The sequence below is a fragment of the Salmo salar genome, chromosome ssa06 (genome assembly GCF_905237065.1).
Source record: "Salmo salar chromosome ssa06, Ssal_v3.1, whole genome shotgun sequence".
Taxonomy (NCBI): Eukaryota; Metazoa; Chordata; class Actinopteri; order Salmoniformes; family Salmonidae; genus Salmo; species Salmo salar.
The window spans coordinates 9,710,463-9,736,982 of NC_059447.1; the positions used below are offsets into that span (position 1 = coordinate 9,710,463).

Consider the following 26,520-nt stretch of genomic DNA (forward strand, 5'->3'; position numbering starts at 1 on the left):
TGTGTGTGTGTGTCCAGTATGTGTGTGTGTGTGTCCAGTATGTGTGTGTGTCCAGTGTGTGTGTGTGTCCAGTGTGTGTGTGTGTGTGTCCAGCGTGTGTGTGTGTGTGTCCAGTGTGTGTGTGTGTGTGTGTGTGTGTGTGTGTGTGTCCAGCGTGTGTGTATGTCCAGTGTGTGTGTGTGTGTGTGTGTGTGTGTGTGTGTGTGTGTGTATGTCCAGTGTGTGTGTGTGTGTGTGTGTCCAGTGAGTGTGTGTGTGTGTTCTCACAGGGCGCAGGTTCACAGAAAGAGACAGACACAGAGTTACCATGGTTATTACTTACAGGAATAAACTGGTCCAAACTGGTGTGTTTATTACTCCATGTATTTAAATGTCATATTGTGATCAATCATAAACACATGATTAGAGTGAAACATCATGTTGTGTTTGACACAGGGACCACCTGACACAGGGACACTGAGGAGTCATCCCAAACATTAAACCCTGGATAGAGGGGCTCAGTGAATGTGGTGTGGAATGTGTTCAGGTGGGTCAGTGTGTCAGAGGAGACTCTGTAGAAGGACAGAGTGCCGGCTGGCCAGTCCAGATACACTCCTACTCTGTTGGAGCTGGAGGGGGGGACATCTATGGTAGTGGCATTATTATTGTGCCAAACATAGTAACTGTTGTCAGAGCAGAACAGACTCCAGGACTTGTCATAGTATCCTATCACACAGTCATAACCCCCTTCTCTCCTGCTGATTCCCTTATATGTCACTCCGATACCAGCCCTGATCCCACTCCACTCTACCTCCCAGTAACAGCACCCAGTCAGACCCTCTCTACACAGCACCTGTCTCCAGCCCTCAAATCTCTCTGGATGATCAGGATACGGCTGCTTCTCTCTCCTACATGTCACCTTTCTGTTCTCCTCAGACAGAGAGAGGTGTCTGTTTACTGTGTTTAGGTCCAGTGTGAGATCACAGACATCTGATGGATGAAACCAGACACAATATTAGAAATCATCATCATTCACATTAGAATGTTAACTCACTTTTCAAAAATGTATTTAATGTAGATGTTTCTAGGTATCAAAAAGAGAAGTTAAGGTAACTTCAGACTTGAATGATCATATGTTATACAGTATGGTACTATAAAACACACGTATTCACATTAATTACACACACACACACACATTTCTAATGTGACAAAACGCGCCACACACATACACAGACACACACATTGTCAAAGCAACTCTTTCTAAACTTTGGTGTCCCTGATTTCTGCTTCTGTAGAACTACAGCTGATATGTAATATGACCAAGTAAGTCATGATGGTGGTCTTTGACTTTGACTTAACTTGAATTCAGACTTATTCTTAGTCATATTCTTCACAGAAGTCAACACTCACATTTTCTAAGCCCAGGTTTCATTGTGTACTCTCCACCATGTTCCACACTGTAGCAGTAAGCAGAGGAACAGACAGTCATGGAGTGATACACGTGAATTCACACACACACACACACACACACACACACACACACACACACACACACACACACACACACACACACACACACACACACACACACACACACACACACACACACACACACACACACACACACACACACACACACAGCATATAACTTTGTCCAAGAGGTGGTAAGAATGTTTGTCTTAACTAGCCTGATAACTCAAACATGTCTGATATGAAAATTGACATAAACCCTCTACATACTTCAGTTTCTCCAGTCTGCAGTGGGGATCCTCCAGTCCATCAGAGAGCATTCTGACTCCTGAGTCTCCTGGGTGATTGTAGCTCAGGTCCAGCTCTCTCAGGTGTGAGGGTTTTGACCTCAGAGCTGAGACCAGGGAAGCACAACCTTCCTCTTTGACTTGACAGCGTGACAGCCTGCAAAGAGTAAATCATATTAAGATCACATTGCTATTCGTTGGCTGTGAAAATAGTGGCAGTATATTTTTCCAACATATTCAGAAATATCAAATGTCCTGAAACCTGCCATATCTATTCATAAATGGATATATCATAATTAACAATGACAAATGACCGAAGTACTGCTTGTAGATAGAATCATGTATAGTACAAATATTCAAGTAGACAGACCAGACCAGATTAAAAATCAGTATCAGTCAAAAGACAGACGGTGAAATATCATATTTAGATTGTATTGAGTATACAGTCCACACCAAACCCACTGGCTCCAGGTCATCTATAAGTCTATGCTAGGTAAAGCTCCGCCTTATCTCAGCTCACTGGTCACCATAGCAACACCCACCCGTAGCACGCGCTCCAGCAGGTATATTTCACTGGTCATCCCCAAAGCCAATACCTCGTTTGGCCGCCTTTCCTTAACAGTTCTCTGCTGCCAATGACTGGAACGAATTGCAAAAATCACTGAAGTTGGAGACTTAGATCTCCCTCACTAACTTTAACCATCAGCTGTCAGAGCAGCTTACCGATCGCTGCAGCTGTTCACAGCCCATCTGTAAATAGCCCATCCAACCAACTACCTACCTCATCCCCATATTTGTTTTTTGTTTTTTCTGCTCTTTTGTACACCAGTATTTCTACTTGCACATCCTCATCTGCACATCTATCACTCCAGTGTTAATTGCTAAATTGTAATTACTTCTCCACTATGGCCTATTTATTGCCTTACCTCCTTACTTCATTTGCGCACACTGTATACAGATTTTCTATTGTGTTATTGACTGTACGTTTGTTTATCCCATGTGTTGTTGTTTTTGTTGCACTGCTTTGCTTTATCTTGGCCAGGTCACAGTTGTAAATGAGAACTTGTTCTCAACTGGCCTACCTGATTAAATTAAGGTGAAATAAAAATTAAATAAAAATAAAATCAATTTTTACTGTGAATCTTTAAAAAAAATTATATACAGTATATATATATTTTATTCATTTTGAATGTGGCTCGATAGTCCAACATTTTGGATTTGAGATCAAATGTTGCATATGAGGTGACAGAATATTATGTCACCTTTTATTTGAGGGTATTTTCATACATATCTGTTTCACTGTTTAGAACTGAAAGCACTTTATGTATCTAGTCCCCCTATTTGAAGAAGTCAAAGGTATTCTGACCAATTCACTTATAGTGTATTTAAGTAGTCAAAAGTTTAGTATTTGGTCCCAAACTCGTAGATTGCATTTGCAGTTTGTCTTGGTTGTGTTTGGGGTTATGTTTTGCCAAATAGTAACTGAATGGTGGATGTTGACTGGATTAATCTTCTAAGTCAGTAGATAACATGTTTCTAAACACTACTAAATTAATCCTGATGATGCCATGATTAAGAAAAATCATGAATGAATCATGAATAAAAATAATGAGTGAGAAAGTTACAGCGGCTACAACAAAACAGCTAACCTCTCACCATGACCAATAACAGAGGCTACAACAAAACAGCTAACCTCTCACCATGACCAATAACAGAGGTGGTATGATCGTTGTGCCTCTATAACTTTCTCATTCATAATTATTCACAATTATTCATAATCATCGTAGCATAAACATGAATGTAGAAATGTTCAGAAACATCTTCTATTCTGACAATACAAGTGAAGTGACTCCAAAATAACAGAACATTATTCACAATTCAGTTTCTATTAGGAAAAACATCACCCAAAACACAACCAAAACAAACTGCAAATGCATTCAACAAGTTTGAAGAATCACAGGCTTGATGTGATCACTGCAGCAAAGAATAATGGACCAAATACTAAACGTTTTGACTAAATTATTTCGTCCAAATAATAATAATGTGAGAAATACATACATAAAGTGCTTTCCCTTCTAAACGGTGAAAAATATATGTATGAATTCCTGCAAATAAACGGTGACATTCTGTCCGTTGCCTAATATGAATCATTTTATCTCAAATAAAAAATACTGGAGCATAGCACAAAATGTAAAACTGTAAGCTTCACTGTCCAAACATATATGGTGTGGACATATCGCACAACGGTCTAAGGCACTGCATCTCAGTGCTAGAGGCATCACTACAGACCCTGGTTCGATTCCAGGCCGTATCACAATTCTGCCGTGATTGCGAGTCCCATAGGGCGGTGCACAATTGGCTCAGCATCGTCCGAGTTTAGCCGGGGTAGAGCATCATTGTAAATTTGTTCTTAACTGACTTGCCTAGGTTATATAAAACTTAAATAAAAACATTCTGTACTATCACCTAATATGAAACAATCTCAAATCCAAAATGCTAGGAACATAGCACCAAATTTAAAACTGTAAGCTTCACTGTCCAAACACATTTGGTGTGGACTATGTGTGCCTGGTAAACACATGTGGATCTGGTGAACAGTTATCACTTGTTGACCAAGTACAGGAATACTGACCTCAGAGTCTCCAGTTTACAGTGGGGAATCCCAAGTCCAGCAGAGAGCAGCTTCACTCCTGAATCCTTCAGGTCATTGTTACTCAGATCCAGCTCTCTCAGGTGTGAGGGGTTTGACCTCAGAGCTGAGACCAGAGAAGCACAGCCTTCCTCTGTGACTAGACAGCCTGACAGCCTGCAAAGAGTGAAATCATTTAAAATCACAGTGCTATTCTTTGGTGGTGAAAATAGTGGCGTTTATATTTTTGTTCAATATAGTTTGACAGTGAAACTACAATTTTAAATCTGTCTCCATACTCCAGCATTTTGGATTTCAGATCAAATGTTTCAAAAGAGGTGACAGTATATAATGTCACCTTTAATTTGAGAGTATACTCATGCATTTGCATTTTGTTTTGGTTGTGTTTTGGATTATGTTTTTCCCAATAGAAACTGAATGGTGAATAATGTCCTGTGATTTTGGAGTCACTTCACTTGTATTGTCAGTAAGAATAGAAGATGTTTCTGAACACTTCTACATTCATGTGGATGCTACTTTGATTATGAATAATTATGAACTAATCGTGAATGATGATAAATAACAACGTTACAGAGGCACAAGGAACATAACCCCCCTCCCCCCGATAAAAAAGCTAACCTCCTCTGTTATTGGTAATGGTGAGACGTTAACATGTTTTGTTGTAGCCTCTAACTTTCTCACTGGTTATTATTCATGATTCATTCATGATTTTTCTTAATCATGGAATCATCAGGATTATCTTAGTAGTGTTTAGAAACATGTCATCTACTCACTTAAACAGAAGATTAATCCAGTCATCATCCACCATTCAGTTACTATTGGGCGAAACATAACCCAAAACACAACCAAAACAAACTGCAAATGCAAGCAACGAGTTTGTGACCAAATATTAAACTTTTGACTACTTTAACAAACAGAATACTTATGACTTCTTCAAATGTGGGGACTAGGTACATAAAGTGCTGTATTTCGAAACGTGAAAGAGATATGTAGTGTCACAAGCTTGATGTATATCACTGCAGGAAAATAATATTGGAACAAATACTACAATCTTGACTAAATACATTTTTCCAAGTAACTATGAATATTTAAAGTGGGAGAACGAGATACATGAAGTGCATTCATTTCTAAACGGTAAAACAGATATTTATGAATACCATCAAATAAAAAGTGACATTCTGTACTGTAGCCTAATATGAAACATTCTATCTCAAATCCAAAATGCTGGAGCACCAAATTTAAAACTGTAAGCTTCACTGTCCAAACACATATGGTGTGGACTATGTTACTGATAAACACATGTGGATCTGGTGAACAGTTATCACTTGTTGACCAACTACAGGAATACTGACCTCAGAGTCTCCAGTTTACAGTGGGGATTCTCCAGTCCAGCAGAGAGCAGCTTCAATCCTGAATCCTTCAAGTCATTGTTACTCAGATCCAGCTCTATCAGGTGTGAGGGGTTTGACCTCAGAGCTGAGACCAGAGAAGCACAGCCTTCCTCTGTGACTAGACAGCCTGACAGACTGCAAAGAGTAGAATTATATTAAAACCACATTGCTATTCTTTGGTGGTGAAATAGTGGCAGCATATTTTTTTCAACATATTTAGATATTTCAGTGTCCTGAAACCTTCCATATCTATTCATAAATTAATGTATCATTATTAGAAATGACAAATTATCAAAGTATTGCTTGTAGAGAGAAAAACATAAAGTGCAAATATTTGAGTAGACTGACCAGAACCGTTTAAAAAGCAGTATCAGTCAAAAGACAGACAGTGAGGTATCAGATTTAGATTGTATTGAGTATACAGTCCACACCATATCTATTTTGACAGTGAAGCTAACATTTTAAATGTGGCTCTATACCCCAGAATTTTGGATTTGAGATCAAATGTTTAATATGTGTGGGAGTTAATGTAAAGAAACTAGATGCAGCTGCTATGCTGAAGAAACATAATTGAATAGCAGGAAGTAGCAAGGACAATGAGTACATTGACCGGATAGAAAGCTAGGGGGCTACTAGGGGCAGCTGATATGCTGAGCCACTAATGTAAACAATGAGTACATTGGCCAGATAGAGAGGTGGGGGCATGCAATACAATTGCCATCTCTGAGTAGGATGTCATGCCAAAGATTGCATTAGCTGAGAACATAGATACAATTGTGCTTTCTGACGTACCAATGTCAGGAGGAAGCAGGAGGAAGGATGGTGGCAAATTGACCAACATGTGAACCATATACAATAAATGTATTTTTGTTGTATAAGCTAGGGGGTTCTGCCACCATTGTAATCCAAACCGGAACAGATGTGTGCGTCATCAGGCGTTAACAAGCAAGAACTGATATGGAGAGATAATGGTGAAGAACGGTCTAGGGAAGCTATTTTCATATAGAGGGAGGGGACTCTATACGTTATGCAAAGACAGAATCATATAAAGATAGGACTCTGTAATATGAGAATTTTGTCTTTTTTCATGGAAGGGCTCGGCTTTTGCTACTTTGTATTATAGTCTATATTGAATTCAAAGGTTCTTGTAAGAGTGTTATATTTTTGAAGCAATATTCCACGACATATGACGTGACAGTATATAATGTCACCTGTAACTTGAGAGTATGTTCATACATATCTGTTTCACCGTTTAGAAATTAAAGCACTTTATGTATCTAGTCCCCACAAGTATTCTGACCAATTCACTTATAGTGTATTAAAGTAGTCAAAAGTTTAGTATTTAGTTCCAATTTCCTTGCACACAATGACTACATCAAGCTTGATTTGGTTGTGTTTTGGGTTATATTTTGCCCAATAGTAACATAATAGTGGATCATTTTCTTTCTAAGTGAGTAGATAACATGTTTCTAAACACTACTGAATTAATCCTAAAGACGCCATGATTAAGACAAATCATGAATGATGAATAATAATAATGAGTGAGAGAATTACAGAGGCTACAACAAAACATGCTAACCTCTCACCATTAACATCAAATAAAAGGTGACATTCTGTACTGTTGCCTAATATGAAACATTTTATCTCAAATCCAAAATGCTGGAACGTAGCTCCAAATGTAAAACTGTAAGCTTCACTGTCCAAACAGATTTGGTGTGGACTATGTGTGTCTGGTAAACACATGTGGATCTGGTGAACAGTTATCACTGGTTGACCAAGTACAGGAATACTGACCTCAGAGTCTCCAGTTTACATTGGGGATACCCCAGTCCAGCAGAGAGCAGCTTCACTCCTGAATCCTTCAGGTCATTGTTACTCAGATCCAGCTCTCTCAGGTGTGAAGGTTTTGACATCAGAGGTGAGACCAGAGAAACACAGCCTTCCTCTGTGACTCCACAGCCTGACAGCCTGACAAAGAGATCATCATGATTTCACAAACACACTGTTAATGTAACACCAGCAGTGTAGAAGGACAATCGCAGATGCATTTGGTTTATTCTCTCAAACAAGATATGGATTCATCTTCCATCTCCTAGAATGGTGTGGTCATATTGTTATACTAATGTGAACAACAATGCACTGATTCAATATGTTTTTCAACATAATATAATATATTATATACATATTATAATACATATTTTTCGCTAAACTGAATATTTCTTCCTGATGATCAATACTTAAATGTCATTTGATGTACTCACAGAGCAGCTCTGGAGGCTTTGACCACTGGCAGCAGCCTCAGAAGAACTTCCTCTGATCTGGAGTATTTCTTCAGGTCAAATACATCCAGCTGCTTTTCTGATGTCAGCAACACAAAGACCAGAGCTGACCACTGTGCAGGTGACAGGTTGGCTTCTGAGAGCCTTCCTGATCTCAGGTAGCTTTGGATCTCCTCCACTAGAGAATGGTTATTCAGTTCATTCAGACAGTGGAACAGATTGATGCACCTCTCTGGAGAGGGATTCTCCCTGATCTTCTTCTTGATGTAGTTGACTGTTTCTTCATGGCTCTGTGAGCTGCTTCTTGTCTTTGTCAGAAGACCTTGTAAGTGCTTCTGATTGGACTCCAGCGAGAGACCCAGAAGGAAGCGGAGGAAAAGGTCTAGGTTTCCCGTCTCACTTTGTAAGGCTTTATCCACAGCACTCTTGTAGACAGAAACGTTACGCTTGTGTCTGATCCTCACAGAAAAGTTCCTGGACATTGATTGTGATTCGGCCATTAGATTCTCATTGTTGTTGATGAATGAGAGGAACACATATACAGCAGCCAGAAACTCCTGAATGCTCAGATGCACGAAGCAGTACACCTTGTCCTGGTACAGCACACATTCCTCTTTAAAGAGCTGTGTGCACAATCCTGAGTACACCGAGGCTTCATTGACATCAATGCCAGCCTCTTTCAGGTCTTCTTCATAGAAAATCAAATTTCCCTTGACAAGCTGTTGAAAAGCCAGTTTTCCCAGTGACAGAATGCTCTCTTTATTCCAGTGTGGACCTGTCTCTTCTTTCCCAATATACTTTTCATTCTTCTGTTTGGTATGAAACACCACAAGGTGTGTGTACATCTCAGTCAGAGTCTTGGGCATCTCTTCTCTCTTATGCTTCAGCATGTGTTCAAGGACTATTGCAGAAATCCAACAGAAGACTGGAATGTGGCACATGATGTGGAGGCTCCTTGATGTCTTTATGTGTGAGATGATTCTACTGGCCAGGTCCTCATCACTGAATCTCTTCCTGAAGTACTCCTCCTTCTGTGGGTCATTGAACCCTCGTACCTCTGTCACCTGGTCAAGACACACTGAAGGGATTTTATTGGCTGCTGCAGGTCGGGTAGTTATCCAGAGAAGAGCAGAGGGAAGCAGATTTCCCTTCATGAGATTTGTCAGCAGAAGATCCACTGAGGTTGACTCTGTGATGTCACAACAGATCTTGTTCTTCTGGAAGTCTAGCGGTAGTCGACACTCATCCAGACCATCAAAGATGAACAGAACTTTGTACTTGTCGTAGTTGGAGATTCTTGATGATTTTGTTTCTGTTGAGAAGTGATTGAGAAGTTCAATCAAAGTGTGTTTTTCCCCTTTCATCAAATTCAGCTCCCGAAAAGGGAAAGAAAATACAAATTGGACATCCTGATTTGCTTTTCCTTCAGCCCAGTCCAGAATGAACTTCTGCACAGAGACTGTTTTTCCAATGCCTGCAACTCCCTTTGTCAGCACAGTTCTGATAAGTTTGTGTTGTCCAGTTAAGGGTTTGAAGATGTCATTACAGTTGATTGCAGTCTCTGGTCTTGCTTGTTTCCTGGTTGTTGTCTCAATCTGTCTCAGCTCATGTTCATTATTGACCTCTCCTGTTCCACCCTCTGTGATGTAGAGCTCTGTGTAGATCTTATTGAGAAGGGTTGGGTTTCCTTGTTTTGGTGTCCCCTCAAATACCCATTGAAACTTCTTCTTTAGATTAGATTTGAGTTCACGTTGGCAAATCACAGCAAGCTCATCTGAATGAAGAAATAACACATAGGATATTAATATTACGTCTGTTTAAATGCCTATTGTGCCTACACAGTATTGTAGGACTGTGTTATAAAGTTGTACATTATAATAATGTATTCTCTTAACTGCCTGTATAAATGTGTAAATGTTTTCATAATGCATTACACATTTGTGTGACTGATTATATTATTATTGGTGTTATTGATGGTATTATTAATGTTGTCTCTCTCCCTCTCTCTTTAAATTAACCAACACAACACATCCCTGCTGCTACATTACAAGGTCACTAGGTGCTGTGTTATTAAGGCTGCCACGATATCATAGAGTTACACAGCTACTTTAGCTGTACTTTAGCTACAGCTTTTAAATGTTTGTTAAAAAACAGCATTCAACATGGGAGAGAAAGCTCTTACTTTTCTCCAGTGTGTCAGCAAGGTCCTTCTGGTTCATTTTCCTCAGGAAGTGCAGTGTGATCTTCAGAGCCCCCTCTCTGGCACTGCTCTCCTGCTTCTCATCTTCAGCGTCCACCACTTCCTTATCCTGCTTCTGACTCTCAAAGCCTTCTGGGAGTTCTGGACTAAGAATCCTCTTGAACATCGTCAGCTCATTCTTCACAAATGTCATAATATTCTCTTCAAGCAACTGAAATAAATTAAATAAATAAGTGAACTAAGAAAATAAATGCTTTCTCATTAACACATTAATGAATGATTGACAGATCAACTTTACTTTAGGTTAGCAAAAACAAATGTACATATCAGGACCACATACACTGAATATGAAGGCCAGGTCTGTTTGATGACTTTGGGAAGACTGACCACTGAGAATCTCTGACTCTGATCTCTCTTGTTGGTTTCTGTGGACAAAACATTTTGTTTAATATTGTTTTAGGACTATGAAAATGGAAAAAAGGATTAGCCTATGGATTATGAAAACAACAAAAATAAATGGGAAAATTGGAGCGGAGAAATTACTAGAGACAGTGTTGTTTAACTCACTGACCATGACCCATGAGTTCTTCTTACCTTTGTTCAGTAGAAAAATATATAGGATAATCCATAGACTTATCACTCTTCATGGACACACAGCTGGGTACAAGGGAGGCCGGTCTCTCCTGCTTGATTGGGCTTCAACACAACAGAGACAAACATTACATCTCTCATCTACTCTGAGCTCAGATGGGGAACCATAAGAGTTTCATTCCAAAACGCTATATCCATTCCTCAAGCCCTACCTTGAGGAACACCGAAATTTACAATTGATTTGTCAGAGGACAAACCATTCACAGCGATCATACACTGTTTACCAGGGGGCAGGGCTACCGACGTTAAGGCTAATCTAAAGACGGTGCTGGCTAAAGCTAAAACTGGCGAGTGTAGAGAGTATAGAGATATTGTTATCCACGTCGGCACCAACGATGTTAGGATGAAACAGTCAGAGGTCACCAAGCGCAACATAGCTTCAGCGTGTAAATCAGCTAGAAAGATGTGTCGGCATCGATTAATTGTCTCTGGCCCCCTCCCAGTTAGGGGGAGTGATGAGCTCTACAGCAGAGTCTCACAACTCAATCGCTGGTTGAAAACTGTTTTCTGCCCCTCCCAAAAGATAGAATTTGTAGATAATTGGCCCTCTTTCTGGGACTCACCCACAAACAGGACCAAGCCTGGCCTGTTGAGGAGTGACGGACTCCATCCTAGCTGGAGGGGTGCTCTCATCTTATCTACGAACATAGACAGGGCTCTAACTCCTCTAGCTCCACAATGAAATAGGGTGCAGGCCAGGCAGCAGGCTGTTAGCCAGCCTGCCAGCCTAGTGGAGTCTGCCACTAGCACAGTCAGCGTAGTCAGCTCAGCTTTCCCCATTGAGACCGTGTCTGTGCCTCGATCTAGGTTGGGCAAAATTAAAAATGGTGGTGTTCGCTTTAGCAATCTCACTAGTATAAAGACCTCCTCCATTCCTGCCATTATTGAAAGAGATTGTGATACCTCACATCTCAAAATTGGGTTACTTAATGTTAGATCCCTCACTTCCAAGGCAGTTATAGTCAATGAACTAATCACTGATAATAATCTTGATGTGATTGGCCTGACTGAAACATGGCTTAAGCCTGATGAATTTACTGTGTTAAATGAGGCCTCACCCCCTGGTTACACTAGTGACCATACCCCCGTGCATCCGGCAAAGGCGGAGGTGTTGCTAACATTTACGATAGCAAATTTCAATTTACAAAAAAAAAACAATGACGTTTTCATCTTTTGAGCTTCTAGTCATGAAATCTATGCAGCCTACTCACTCACTTTTTATAGCTACTGTTTACAGGCCTCCTGGGCCATATGCAGTGTTCCTCACTGAGTTCCCTGAATTCCTATCGGATCTTGTAGTCATAGCAGATAATATTCTAATTTTTGGTGACTTTAACATTCACATGGAAAAGTCCACAGACCCACTCCAAAAGGCTTTCGGAGCCATCATCGACTCAGTGGGTTTTGTCCAACATGTCTCTGGACCTACTCACTGCCACAGTCATACTCTGGACCTAGTTTTGTCCCATGGAATAAATGTTGTGGATCTTAATGTTTTTCCTTATAATCCTGGACTATCGGACCACCATTTTATTACGTTTGCAATTGCAACAAATAATCTGCTCAGACCCCAACCAAGGAGCATTAAAAGTCGTGCTATAAATTCTCAGACAACCCAAAGATTCCTTGATGCCCTTCCAGACTGCCTCTGCCTACCCAAGGACGTCAGAGGACAAAAATCAGTTAACCACCTAACCGAGGAACTCAATTTAACCTTGCGCAATACCCAAGGACAGTTGCACCCCTAAAAACTAAAAACATCTGTCATAAGAAACTAGCTCCCTGGTATACAGAAAATACACGAGCTCTGAAGCAAGCTTCCAGAAAATTGGAACGGAAATGGCGCCACACCAAACTGGAAGTCTTCCGACTAGCTTGGAAAGATAGTACCGTGCAGTATCGAAGAGCCCTCACTGCTGCTCGATCATCCTATTTTTCCAACTTAATTGAGGAAAATAAGAACAATCCGAAATGTCTTTTTGATACTGTCGCAAAGCTAACTAAAAAGCAGCCTTCGCAAATGGAGGATGGCTTTCACTTCAGCAGTAATAAATTTATGAACTTCTTTGAGGAAAAGATCATGATCATTAGAAAGCAAATTACAGACTCCTCTTTAAATCTGGGTATTCCTCCAAAGCTCCATTGTCCTGAGTCTACACAACTCTGCCAGGACCTAGGATCAAGGGAGATACTAAAGTGTTTTAGTACTATATCTCTTGACACAATGATGAAAATAATCATGGCCTCCAAACCCTCAAGCTACATACTGGACCCTATTCCAACTAAACTACTGAAAGAGCTGCTTCCTGTGCTTGGCCCTCCTATGTTGAACATAATAAACAGCTCTCTATCCACCGGATGTGTACCAAGCTCACTAAAAGTGGCAGTAATAAAGCCTCTCTTGAAAAAGCCGAATCTTGATCCAGAAATTATAAAAAACTATCGGCCTATATCGAATCTTCCATTCCTCTCAAAAATTTTAGAAAAAGCTGTTGCACAGCAACTCACTGCCTTCCTGAAGACAAACAATGTATACGAAACGCTTCAGTCTGGTTTTAGACCCCATCATAGCACTGAGACTGCACTTGTGAAGGTGGTAAATGACCTTTTAATGACGTCAGACCGAGGCTCTGCATCTGTCCTCGTGCTCGTAGATCTTAGTGCCGCTTTTGATACCATCGATCACCACATTCTTTTGGAGAGATTGGAAACCCAAATTGGTCTACATGGACAAGTTCTGGCCTGGTTTAGATCTTATCTGTCGGAAAGATATCAGTTTGTCTCTGTGAATGGTTTGTCCTCTGACAAATCAATTGTAAATTTCGGTGTTCCTCAAGGTTCCGTTTTAGGACCACTATTGTTTTCACTATATATTTTACCTCTTGGGGATGTCATTCGAAAACATAATGTTAAATTTCACTGCTATGCCGACGACACACAGCTGTACATTTCAATGAAACATGGTGAAGCCCCAAAATTGCCCTCGCTAGAAGCCTGTGTTTCAGACATAAAGAAGTGGATGGCTGCAAACTTTCTACTTTTAAACTTGGACAAAACAGAGATGCTTGTTCTAGGTCCCAAGAAACAAAGAGATCTTCTGTTGAATCTGACAATTAATCTGGATGGTTGTACAGTCGTCTCAAATAAAACTGTGAAGGACCTCGGCGTTACTCTGGACCCTGATCTCTCTTTTGAAGAACATATCAAGACTGTTTCAAGGACAGCTTTTTTCCATCTACGTAACATTGCAAAAATCAGAAACTTTCTGTCCAAAAATGACGCAGAAAAATTAATCCATGCTTTTGTTACTTCTAGGCTGGACTACTGCAATGCTCTACTTTCCGGCTACCCGGATAAAGCACTAAATAAACTTCAGTTAGTGCTAAATACAGCTGCTAGAATCCTGACTAGAACCAAAAAATTGTATCATATTACTCCAGTGCTAGCCTCCCTACACTGGCTTCCTGTTAAGGCAAGGGCTGATTTCAAGGTTTTACTGCTAACCTACAAAGCATTACATGGGCTTGCTCCTACCTATCTTTCCGATTTGGTCCTGCCGTACATACCTACACGTACGCTACGGTCACAAGACGCAGGCCTCCTAATTGTCCCTAGAATTTCTAAGCAAACGGCTGGAGGTAGGGCTTTCTCCTATAGAGCTCCATTTTTATGGAATGGTCTGACTACCAATGTGAGAGACGCAGACTCAGTCTCAACCTTTAAGTCTTTACTGAAGACTTATCTCTTCAGTAGGTCCTATGATTAAGTATAGTCTGGCCCAGGAGTGTGAAGGTGAACGGAAAGGCTGGAGCAACGAATCGCCCTTGCTGTCTCTGCCTTGCCGGTTCCCCTCTTTCCACTGGGATTCTCTGCCTCTAACACTTTTACAGGGGCTGAGTCACTGGCTTACTGGTGTTCTTCCACGCCGTCCATGGGAGGGGTGCGTCACTTGAGTGGGTTGAGTCACTGACGTGGTCTTCCTGTCTGGGTTGGCGCCCCCCCTTGGGTTGTGCCATGGCAGAGATCGTTGTGGGCTATACTCGGCCTTGTCTTAGGACGGTAAGTTGGTGGTTGGAGACATCCCTCTAGTGGTGTGGGGGCTGTGCTTTGGCAAAGTGGGTGGGGTTATATCCTGCCTGTTTGGCCCTGTCCGGGGGTATCATCGGATGGGGCCACAGTGTCTTCTGATCCCTCCTGTCTCAGCCTCCAGTATTTATGCTGCAGTAGTTTGTGTGTCGGGGGGCTAGGGTCAGTCTGTTACATCTGGAGTATTTCTCTTGTCTTATCCGGTGTCCTGTGTGAATTTAAATATGCTCTCTCTAATTCTCTCTTTCTCTCTTTCTGTCTTTCTCTCGGAGGACCTGAGCCCTAGGACCATGCCTCAGGACTACCTGGCATGATGACTCCTTGCTGTCCCCAGTCCACCTGGCCGTGCTGCTGCTCCAGTTTCAACTGTTCTGCCTGCGGCTATGGAACCCTGACCTGTTCACCGGACGTGCTTGTTGCACCCTCGACAACTACTATGATTATTATTATTTGACCATGCTGGTCATTTATGAACATTTTAACATCTTGACCATGTTCTGTTATAATATCCACCCTGCACAGCCAGAAGAGGACTGGCCACCCCTCATAGCCTGGTTCCTCTCTAGGTTTCTTCCTAGGTTTTTGGTCTTTCTAGGGAGTTTTTCCTAGGGAGTTTTTCCTAGCCACCGTGCTTCTTTCACATGCTTTGCTTGCTGTTTGGGGTTTTAGGCTGGGTTTCTGTACAGCACTTTGAGATATCAGCTGATGTACGAAGGGCTATATAAAAATACATTTGATTGATTGATTGACATGGGAGCAGTTGCGGGCCCACTGTGACAACCTGCCTGGGAGGCAGGTAGAACCCGAGAGGCAGCCCCAATAATTTTTTTGGGGGGGGCACAAGGGCTATTTGGCGGGGCGAGATTGGAGCCCCAGGCCAGCTCCCCGTACCCTTGTAGGGCAGACTGGACAGGTCCCGTGCTTTGGGGTTGGGGCTGTGGTGAGGCCTTGGATTCTCAGGCCGGTAGGCACAGTACCAGCGCCCCGCATGTGCCAGGGCGAAGTAGGCATCGAGCCGGAAGGGGTGATGCCAACCCTGCGCTCAAGACCGCCAGTGCGCCTCTACGGTCCGGTGTTTCCCGCCATACGCACTAGCATGGAGGTGCGTGTCTCCAGGCTGGCACGTCCAGTACCAGCCCCACGCATCAGGCGTCTAGTGCGTCAGCCCAGCCTCGCCAGTCAAGAGTCGCCTGAGCTGCCCGCCAGTCAAGTGTCGCCTGAGCTGCCCGCCAGTCAAGAGTCGCCTGAGCTGCCCGCCAGTCAAGAGTCGCCTGAGCTGCCCGCCAGACAGGAGTCGCCTGAGCCGCCCGCCAGACAGGAGTCGCCTGAGCCGCCCGCCAGACAGGAGTCGCCTGAGCCGCCCGCCAGTCAGGAGTCGCCTGAGCCGCCCGCCAGTCAGGAGCCGCCTGAGCCGCCCGCCAGTCAGGAGCCGCCTGAGCCGACCGCCAGTCAGGAGCCGCCTGAGCCGCCCGCCAGTCAGGAGCCGCCTGAGCCGCCCGCCAGTCAGGAGCCGCCAGAGCCGCCCGCCAGTCTGGAGCCGCCAGAGCAGCCCGCCAGTCTGGAGCCGCCAGAGCCGCCCGCCAGTCTGGAGCCGCCAGAGCCGCCCGACTGCCCGGAGCCGCCTGAGCGGCCCGACTGCCCGGAGCCGCCTGAGCGGCCCGACTGCCCGGAGCCGCCTGAGCGGCCCGACTGCCCGGAGCCGCCTGAGCGGCCCGACTGCCCGGAGCCGCCAGAGCGGCCCGACTGCCCGGAGCCGCCAGAGCGGCCCGACTGCCCGGAGCCGCCATAGCGGCCCGACTGCCCGGAGCCGCCAGAGCGGCCCGACTGCCCGGAGCCGCCAGAGCGGCCCGACTGCCCGGAGCCGCCAGAGCGGCCCGCCTGCCCTCCGGCCCAGCCCGAGCGGCCCGCCTGCCCTCCGGCCCAGCCCGAGCGGCCCGCCTGCCCTCCGGCCCAGCCCGAGCGGCCCGCCTGTCCTCCGGGCCAGCCCGAGTGGCCTGCCTGCCCGGCACAGCTATCGGCGCCGCCAAAGTGGACAACGCCAAAGGTGGAGCGTGGTTTACGTCCCGCACCTGAGCCACCTCCAGGATAGGTGGGTTGGGGGAGGGAGGGTGTAGCACAGTGCCGTCGTTGACGGCAGCCACCCTCCCTTCCCTCCCTTTAGTTTAGGGGGATTTTTTGTTGTTGTTTGTTTTTTTCTTTTTTTTTCTTGAGGTGCTTCCGGGGTTAGCACCTTTAGGGGGGGGGGGGTACTGTCACGTCCTGGCCAGTATAAGGGTTAATTGTCATTGTTGTTTGGTCAGGACGTGGCAGAGGGTATTTGGTTTATGTGGTTCGGGGGTGGTGTTTTTGTAGTAAGGGCATTTGATTTAAGTATTCCGGGGTTTTTTGGGCACTGTTTGAGATTCATGTATTCTATGTTTAGTCTAGGTAGTCTGGTTCTATGTTTAGTTAATTAGGGTGGGGACTCTCAATTGAAGGCAGGTGTGGTCTATTTGCCTTTGATTGAGAGTCCCATATATTAGGGTGTGTTTGTGTTTGTCATTTGTGGGGGATTGTTCTTGCACTGCGTTTTTGTATGCCTGTAAGACTGTTCCTGTCGTGTGTATTGTTTTTTTTCCAGTGGATGCTTTACTCCTTTTTTTAAATTAAAATATGAGTATCCATAATCCCGCTGCAGTTTGGTCTATTCAACACGGCTCTTTTTGTGACACATAATGACAAAAAATACAGTTTTTAGAAATGTCTGCTAATTTATTGAAAAAAATGTAAACTGAAATATTACATTTACGTAAATATTCAGACCCTTTACTCAGTACTTTGTTGAAGCACCTTTGGCAGCGATTACAGCCTCGAGTCTTCTTAGGTATGACCCTACATGCTTGGCACACCTATATTTGGGGAGTTTCTCCCATTCTTCTCTACAGATCCTCTCAAGCTCTGTCAGGTTGGATGGGGAGCATCACTGCACAGGTATTTTCAGGTCTCTCCGGAGACCGGGCTCTGGCTGGGCCACTCAAGGACAATTAGAGATTTGTCCCGAAGCCATTCCTACGTGATCTTGGCTGTGTGCTTAGGGTCGTTGTCCTGTTGGAAGAAGAACCTTCACCCCAGTCTGAGGTCCTGAGCGCTCTGGAGCAGGTTATCATCAAGGATCTCTCTGTACTTTGCTCCGTTCATCTTTCCCTGGATCCTGATTAGTCTCCCAGTCCCTGCCACTGAAAAACATCCCCACATCATGATGCTGCCACCACCATGCTTCACCGTAGGGATGGTGCTAGGTTTCCTCCAGACGTGACGCTTGGCATTCAGAGCGATTTACAGTACCGTTGCCTTATCTTAATTTGATAATCCTGTTGTTGCAGGAATTTTCCTGCACAGTAGGAAATGCCAATTTGTAGTGTATTCAAGGTTTAAAAAGGCTTACAAAGTTTGTCATTTCCACTTTAAAATGTCAGACTTATTTTGCTATAATGAAAAATGTATCAACCCCTACAAAATAAATACCATTAATTATAATCCACATAATAATTCAAATGTCCTGTTGCTGCAGGGTTCTTTTCCTGCTGTGAGAAATAGGGTCAAATTAAGACATTGCATCTGTAAGTGTATTCATCTTACGATAGTTCAAATCAAAATCAAATCAAATTTTATTTGTCACATGTGCCGAATATAAAAGGTGTAGACCTTACAGTGAAATGCTTACTTACAAGCCTTTAACAAACAATGCAGTATTAAGAGAATCCCCCAAAAAGTAAGAGATAAGAAAAACAAATAATTGAAGAGCCGTAAATAACAATAGCGGGGCTATATACAGGTGGTACCGGTACAGAGTCAATGTGAGGGGCACCGGTGTCGAGGTAATGGAGGTAATATGTACATGTAGGTAGAGTTATTAAAGTGACTATGCATAGATAATAACAGAGAGTAGCAGCAGCGTAGAAAAGTAATATTGAAGGTACCCATAAGCAATCATTTCGGATGGGATATAGCGTTTTGGAAATAAACTCTTCATATAAACAAACTTGTCATCTCACCTCTTAGCTGTGGTGTCATGTTCCCCAGATAGACTCATTTTAGAGGCAGGGCCCCCCTCCTCTCTCTCCCCAGAGAGACTCATTTTAGAGCACTGACCCCTAAACAGAGATCCAGCATGTTGGTTGTGGTTAACACAGTGATAACTAATTATTGATTGTCAATTGTCATTTATTCATCATCTCTTTAAGAAATAAAACATTTACTAACAGACATATCGAAACAGTCAGGTGATTTAATGCAATCACATGAACATGTAGTTGTGACATCTCATCTCCATGGTAACTGTCAATAATACTAATAATAATAAGTCACTGTTTGTTAAGGTAGTTCTAGACAGTGCAGCAACACAAGGACATGTCTCACAATTATTTGTATTCATTAAAAGTAGGCTATTTATTGTCTTTCAATCTGTTGTTTTGTAAACGTATCTGAGAATATAGACAGAAGGGCTAAAATGGGCATCATTGATCTGAGGGAAAAATCATTGATACATTCAGAAAGTTTTTTTTGCAACAAGTAAGATAATTTATATTATGTAAAGTAGGCTAGGTTATAATGTATAATAGAGGTTTGTTAGTGATATGCAGATTGAGGTCTATACATCAACTATAGCCTACATATCCTAGATGACCAGCCTAAACATGTTCAGATCAGTTCAAATAACATTATAGGCCTACCAGTGTCAGGACAGAGCATGTAGCCTAGGCCTGATATTTTTCACATATCCAACAGAGAGTGCAGCCAGAATAACAGCAAAGTAGCTGCATTTGTGTTTGTTTAAGTTGTTTTCTAGTGACATTTATTTAGATACATCCATAACAATGAGCTAATGATGATTTCACCTGGCATAGAAAATGTGCTCTCTCGTCAGGACACTGTTCCTCAGAGGAGCTAGCCAACAACACAGCTAACACAATAACTTCAAATAGAAGCTGGAAAGACTGCAACTAGCTGCACTTCGTTTCATTTAACCTGTTTTCTATTGATCTTTTAACCTGTTTTCTATTGTGCAAAGCGGTCACCAAGGCAAAGGGTGGCTACGGTGAAGAATCTCAAATATAAAATATATTTTCATTTGTTTAACATTTTTTTGGTTACTACATGATTCCATATGTGTTATTTCATAGTTTTGATGTTTGGACACACCTACTCATTTAAGGGTTGTTCTTTATTTTTACTATTTTCTACATTGTAGAATAATATTGAAGACATCAAAACTATGAAATAACACATGGAATCATGTAGTAACCAAAAAAGTGTTAAACATGTCACGTCCTGACCCTTGTAAGATGTCATTTTCTATAGTAGTGTAGGTCAGGGCGCTAACTTTAAACGCTGTGTCTCCCACGTGCTAGCGTAGCAACGTCTACTCCGCGGCTTCCCTGTTCCATCTATAGCTGTACACTGGACCCTATGATCACTTGGCTACATAGCTGATGCCTGCTGGACTGTTCATTTATCATGGTACTCCACTTTGTTTGCCTTTTTTTCGGCCCTAGCCCCGAAATCAGGCCCTGTGTGTAGTTAACCATTCATCGCCATTTTACTTGTTGTTGTTGTCTTAGCTAGCTCTCCCAATCAACACCAGTGATTGCTTCATGCCTCGCTTTTTTATCTCACTCAAATGTCAATATGCCTTGTATACTGTTGTTTAGGATAGTTATCATTGTTTAAGTTTACTGCGGAGCCCCTAGTCCCACTGTACATGCCTCAGATATCTCCTTTGTCCCACCTCCCACACATGCGGTGACCTCACCCATTATAACCAGCATGTCCAGAGATGTAACTTCTCTTATCATCACTCAGTGCCTGGGCTTACCTGCACTGTACCCGCACACCACCATAACCCTGTCTGCACATTATGCCCTGAATCTATTCTACCACACCCACAAATCTGCTCCTTTTATTCTCTGTCCCCAACGCACTAGACGACCAGTTTTGCTAGCCTTTAGCCGTACCCTCATCCTACTCCTCCTCTGTTCCTCGGGTGATGTGGAGGCTAACCCAGGCCCTGCGTGTCCCCAGGCATTCTCATTTGTTGACTTCTGTAATAGAAAAAGCCTTGGTTTCATGCATGTCAACATCAGAAGCCTCCTCCCTAAGTTTATTTTACTCACTGCTTTAGCACACTCCGCCAACCCTGATGTCCTTGCCGTGTCTGAATCCTGGCTTAGGAAGGCCACCAAAAATTCTGAGATTTCCATACCCAACTACAACATTTTCCATCAAGATAGAACTGCCAAAGGGGGAAGAGTTGCAATCTACTGCAGAGATAGCTTGCAAAGTTCTGTCATACTTTCCAGGTCTATGCCCAAACAGTTTGAGCTTTTAATTATAAAAATGAATCTCTCCAGAAATAAGTCTCTCACTGTTGCCGCCTGTTATAGACGACCCCTCAGCTCCCAGCTGTGCCCTGGACACCATATGTGAATTGAAAAATCTATTTTCAGAGTTCATTCTGTTAGGTGACCTAAACTGGGATATCCTTACCACCCCAGCAGTCCTACAATCTAAGATAGATGACCTCAATCTCACACAAATTATCAAGGAAACCACCAAGTACAACCCTACATCCGTAAACATGGGTACTCTCCTAGATATTATCCTGACCAACTTGCCCTCCAAATACACCTCTGCTGTTTTCAATCAGGATCTCAGCGATCACTGCCTATTGCCTGCATCCGCTATGGGTCCGCGGTCAAACGACCACTCCTCATCACTGTCAAACGCTCCCTAAAACACTTCTGCGAGCAGGCCTTTCTAATCGACCTGGCCCGGGTATCCTGGAAGGATATTGACCTCATCCCGTCAGTCGAGGATGCCTGGTCGTTCTTTAAAAGTAATTTCCTCACCTTCTTAAATAAGCATGCCCCTTTCAAAAAATGTAGAACTAAGAATGGATATAGCCCTTGGTTCACTCCAGACCTGACTGCCCTTAACCAGCACAAAAACATCCTGTGGAGGACTGCAATAGCATCGAATAGTCCCCGCGACATGCAACTGTTCAGGGAAGTCAGGAACCAATACACACAGTCAGTCAGGAAAGCAAAGGCTAGCTTTTTCAAGCAGAAATTTGCATCCTGTAGCTCTAACTACAAAAAGTTTTGGGACACTGTAAAGTCCATGGAGAACAAGAGCACCTCCTCCCAGCTGCCCACTGCACTGAGGCTAGGAAACACGGTCACCACCGATAAATCCACTATAATTGAGATTTTCAATAAGCATTTCTCTACGACTGGCCATGCTTTCCTCCTGGCTACCCAAACCCCGGCCAACAGCTCCGCACCCCCCGTAGCTACTTGCCCGAGCCTCCCCAGCTTCTCCTTCACCCAAATCCAGAAAGCAGATGTTCTGAAAGAGCTGCTAAACCTGGACCCATACAAATCAGCTGGGCTATACAATCTGGACCCTCTTTTTCTAGAACTATCCGCTGCCATTGTTGCAACCCATATTACCAGTCTGTTCAACCTCTCTTTCGTATCGTCCGAGATCCCTAAAGATTGGAAAGCTGCCGCGGTCATCCCCCTCTTCAAAGGGGGTGACACTCTAGACCCAAACTGTTATATCCATCCTGCCCTGCCTTTCTAAAGTCTCCGAAAGCCAAGTTAATAAACAGATCACTGACCATTTCGAATCCCACTGTACCTTCTCCGCTGTGCAATCCGGTTTCTGAGCTGGTCATTGGTGCACCTCAGCCACGCTCAAGGTACTAAACGATATCATAACCGCCATCAATAAAAGACAGTACTGTGCAGCCGTCTTCATTGACCTGGCCAAGGCTTTCGACACTGTCAATCACCGTATTCTTATCGGCAGACTCAATAGCCTTGGATTCTCAAATGACTGCCTTGCCTGGTTCACCAACTACTTCGCAGACGGAGTTCAGTGTGTCAAATCGGAGGGCCTGTTGTCCGGACCTCTGGCAGTCTCTATGGGGTACCACAGGGTTCAATTCTCGGGCCGACTCTTTTCTCTGTATATATCAACGATGTCGCTCTTGCTGCGGGTGATTCCCTGATCCACCTCTACGCAGATGACACCATTTTGTATACATCTGGCACTTCTTTGGACACTGTGTTAACTAACCTCCAAACGAGCTTCAATGCCATACAACACTCCTTCCGTGACCTCCTACTGCTCTTAAATGCTAGTAAAACCAAATGCATGCTTTTCAACCGTTCGCTGCCCGCACCCGCCCGCCCGACTAGCATCACTACTCTGGATGGTTCTGACCTAGAATACGTGGACAACTACAAATACCCAGGTATCTGGCTAGACTGTAAACTCTCCTTCCAGACTCATATCAAACATCTCCAATCCAAAATCAAATCTGGAATCGGCTTTCTATTTCGCAACAAAGCCTCCTTCACTCACGCCACCAAACTTATCCTAGGAAAACTGACTATCCTACCGATCCTCGACTTTGGCAATGTCATCTACAAAATAGCTTTTAATACTCTACTCAGCAAATTGGATGCAGTCTATCACAGTGCCATCTGTTTTGTTACCAAAGCCCCTTATACCACCCACCACTGCGATCTGTATGCTCTAGTCGGCTTGTCCTCGCTAAATATTCGTCGCCAGACCCACTGGCTCCAGGTAATCATATAAGTCTATGCTAGGTAAAGCTCCGCCTTATCTCAGCTCACTGGTCACGATAACAACACCCACCCGTAGCACGCGCTCCAACAGGTATATCTCACTGGTCATCCCCAAAGCCAACACCTCATTTGGCCGCCTTTCCTTCCAGTTCTCTGCTGCCAGTGACTGGAAAGAATTGCAAAAATCGCTGAAGCTGGAGACTTACATTTCCCTCACTAACTTTAAACATCAGCTATCTGAGCAGCTAACCGATCGCTGCAGCTGTACATAGTCCATCTATAAATAGTCCACCCAATCTACCTACCTCATCCCCTTGTTGTTTTTATTCACTTTGCTGCTCTTTTGCAAACCAGTATCACTACTTACACACCATCATCTGCTCATCATCATCTGCTCATCTATCACTCCAGTGTTAATCTGCTAAATTGTAATTACTTTGCTACTATGGCCTATTTATTGCCTTACCTCCTCATGCCATTTGCACACTCTGTATATAGACTTTATTTTTTTTCTATTGTGTTATTGACTGTACGCTTGTTTATTCCATGTGTAACTCTGTGTTGTTGTTTGTGTCGCACTGCTTTGCTTTATCTTGGCCAGGTCGCAGTTGTAAATGAGAACTTGTTCTCAACTAGCTTACCTGGTTAAATTAAGGTGAAATAAATTAATAAATAAAAATACTTGGTCACTGTTAAAACTGTAACTGAGGTGGGTACAGCCTCAGTGTTCACAGTAAACACACGCCGGAAGTTGTATAGATCACTACACTATAGTAGAACTATGATACAATTACATTTATCATACAAAATGTGAAATGTAGAATTATCATGAATGAATATTGTATATATTGAATTCACAGGAGGTTGGTGGCACCTTAATTGGTGAGAACGGGCTTGTGGTAATGTCTGGAGCGGAATAGGTGGAACGTCCTCCCCTCAGCAGCCTCCACTGATTGAATTTGACTTGCTCACGTCCAGTTAGCGCCATTTTGTATGATTAAACTGTCAAGTCATTACATATTTTCCCTTCTTCTGAGAGCACCTTCCTGATGACTAGTGCTCTGTACATTCCTATGGATGAGGCTTTGAGCTGGAATGTGAAGCTAACTGAAGCTGATAGCTTTAGAAAACCAGTATATCTGGCTTGCATCACAGTACACCCCTCAGACTACGTTCAGGTTTCAGCATCAACCAGGCATCAACAACCGAGTTGTAGGCTACTACCTGGGTCGTATTCATGAGTTTACACCACAGCCACAAGTTTTGCAACAATGCATAAACGATTTGCTCCAAACGCCGTACAAGGTGACCTAAACGGTTTAAGTTGCCAAACGTTTTGCTACGGTGAGCTCCAATGAATACACACAACCGGTTTTGAGGGAGTGTAAGTTGTTGTTAGTCTTTCCACAATATTTTGAATCTCTCTTTCACACAAAATACCTTCCTGAGTGAAAAGAGTTAACAGTAGATTAGGAAGAGAAAATGTTTGTTTGTTGTTTGTTGTGTTTTTAGCCTGTTTTGAGAAGACAAGCCTACAGGCCTATGATACAGTAGAGATCACCCTGGGGAACACAGATGGGCACGGAACGAATCCCCCCCATCTAATTTACATCTAATACATTTTAAGGAGAGTAGGCTTATTATAACACTGTCCAACAAAAATATAATCAACTATATTAATACACATAACAATATCATCAACTATATTAATACACATAACAATTTCATCAACTATATGAATACACTTAACAATATCATCAACTATATGAATACACATAACAATATCATCAACTATATGAATACACATAACAATATCATCAACTATATGAATACACATAACAATATCATCAACTATATTAATACCCATAACAATCGTCGCCTTACCTTTAATTTCTCTCTCAACAGAAGCAGAGTCTGGAATGATCATGCGGTCATCGAAAGATACTTTTGTTTCCTCAACTAATTTACATATCAGGTTCTGCCTGTTCTCTCTCTCTCTCGCAAGCACGCACATACACACACACACACACAGACAAGGCCAACCAATGGAACAAATAAAAAATGGACTAAATAAAACATACCTGCACAGAAACATATCATTGGCTCAAGAAATTCCGTAATTTGGTGTTTTGTTGATGTTGGGGGAATATACTGTCTCAGGCGCCGCTCCAGGATCTCCCATAAGTGTTCAATTGGGTTGGGACCTGGTTACTGAGACGAACATGGCATATTGTGAAACAGCAAGTTGAGCAGTCTTCACCACTGAAGCTCCTGCCAAACATTCGTCACTGAAGCTCCTGCCAAGCGCTTCACGAGCAGGGTCACAGTTTCTCCTAATAGCAGCTCCTCTCTCCCCAGGGTTGAAGCTCCTCTCTCCCCAGGGGTACAAACTCCTCTCTCCCCAGGGGTAGCAGCTCCTCTCTCCCCAGGGGTAGCAACTCCTCTCTCCCTAGGGGTAGCAGCTTCTCTCTCCCCAGGGGTAGAAACTCCTCTCTCCCCAGGGGTAGCAGCTCCTCTCTCCCCAGGGGTAGAAACTCCTCTCTCCCCAGGAGTAGCAGCTCCTCTCTCCCCAGGGGTAGCAGCTCCTCTCTCCCCAGGGGTAGCAGCTCCTCTCTCTCCAGGGGTAGCTGCTCCTCTCTCTCCCCAGGGGTAGCAACTCCTCTCTCCCCAGGGGTAGCAGCTCCTGTGTGTCTCTCTACTCTGGAACACTCTCTACTCTGGAACACTTTCTACTCTGGAACACTCTCTACTCTCTCTCTACTCTGGAACACTCTCTACTTTGGAACACTCTCTACTCTGGAACACTCTCTACTCTGGAACACTCTCTACTCTGGAACACTCTACTCTGGAACTGTAAGGGCTGTCGTGAGAGAGAGTAGACCAAGGTGCAG

The 26,520-nt window shown here is 43.4% G+C and overlaps 1 protein-coding gene and 1 long non-coding RNA gene across 2 annotated transcripts; both read right to left on the reverse strand.

Moving 5' to 3' along the window:
• Positions 1-302: 302 nt before the first annotated feature.
• On the reverse strand, positions 303-10,458 carry LOC123743378 (NLR family CARD domain-containing protein 3-like; the record flags this gene model as incomplete). The annotated part of the gene is made up of 7 exons (XM_045719717.1): positions 303-969; positions 1,390-1,436; positions 1,720-1,893; positions 4,369-4,542; positions 5,739-5,912; positions 8,039-9,830; positions 10,239-10,458. Coding segments are annotated over 7 exons (3,135 nt in total), but the record flags the coding sequence as incomplete, so codon positions are not given.
• A 138-nt stretch (positions 10,459-10,596) lies between these two features.
• Positions 10,597-25,572, reverse strand: LOC106606279 (uncharacterized). Its single transcript, XR_001329019.2, has 4 exons — positions 25,514-25,572; positions 19,028-19,126; positions 10,851-10,952; positions 10,597-10,681 (listed from the first exon to the last, which is right to left on the reverse strand). It is a non-coding gene; the product is annotated as an uncharacterized lncRNA (long non-coding RNA).
• Between the last annotated feature and the right edge of the window lie 948 nt (positions 25,573-26,520).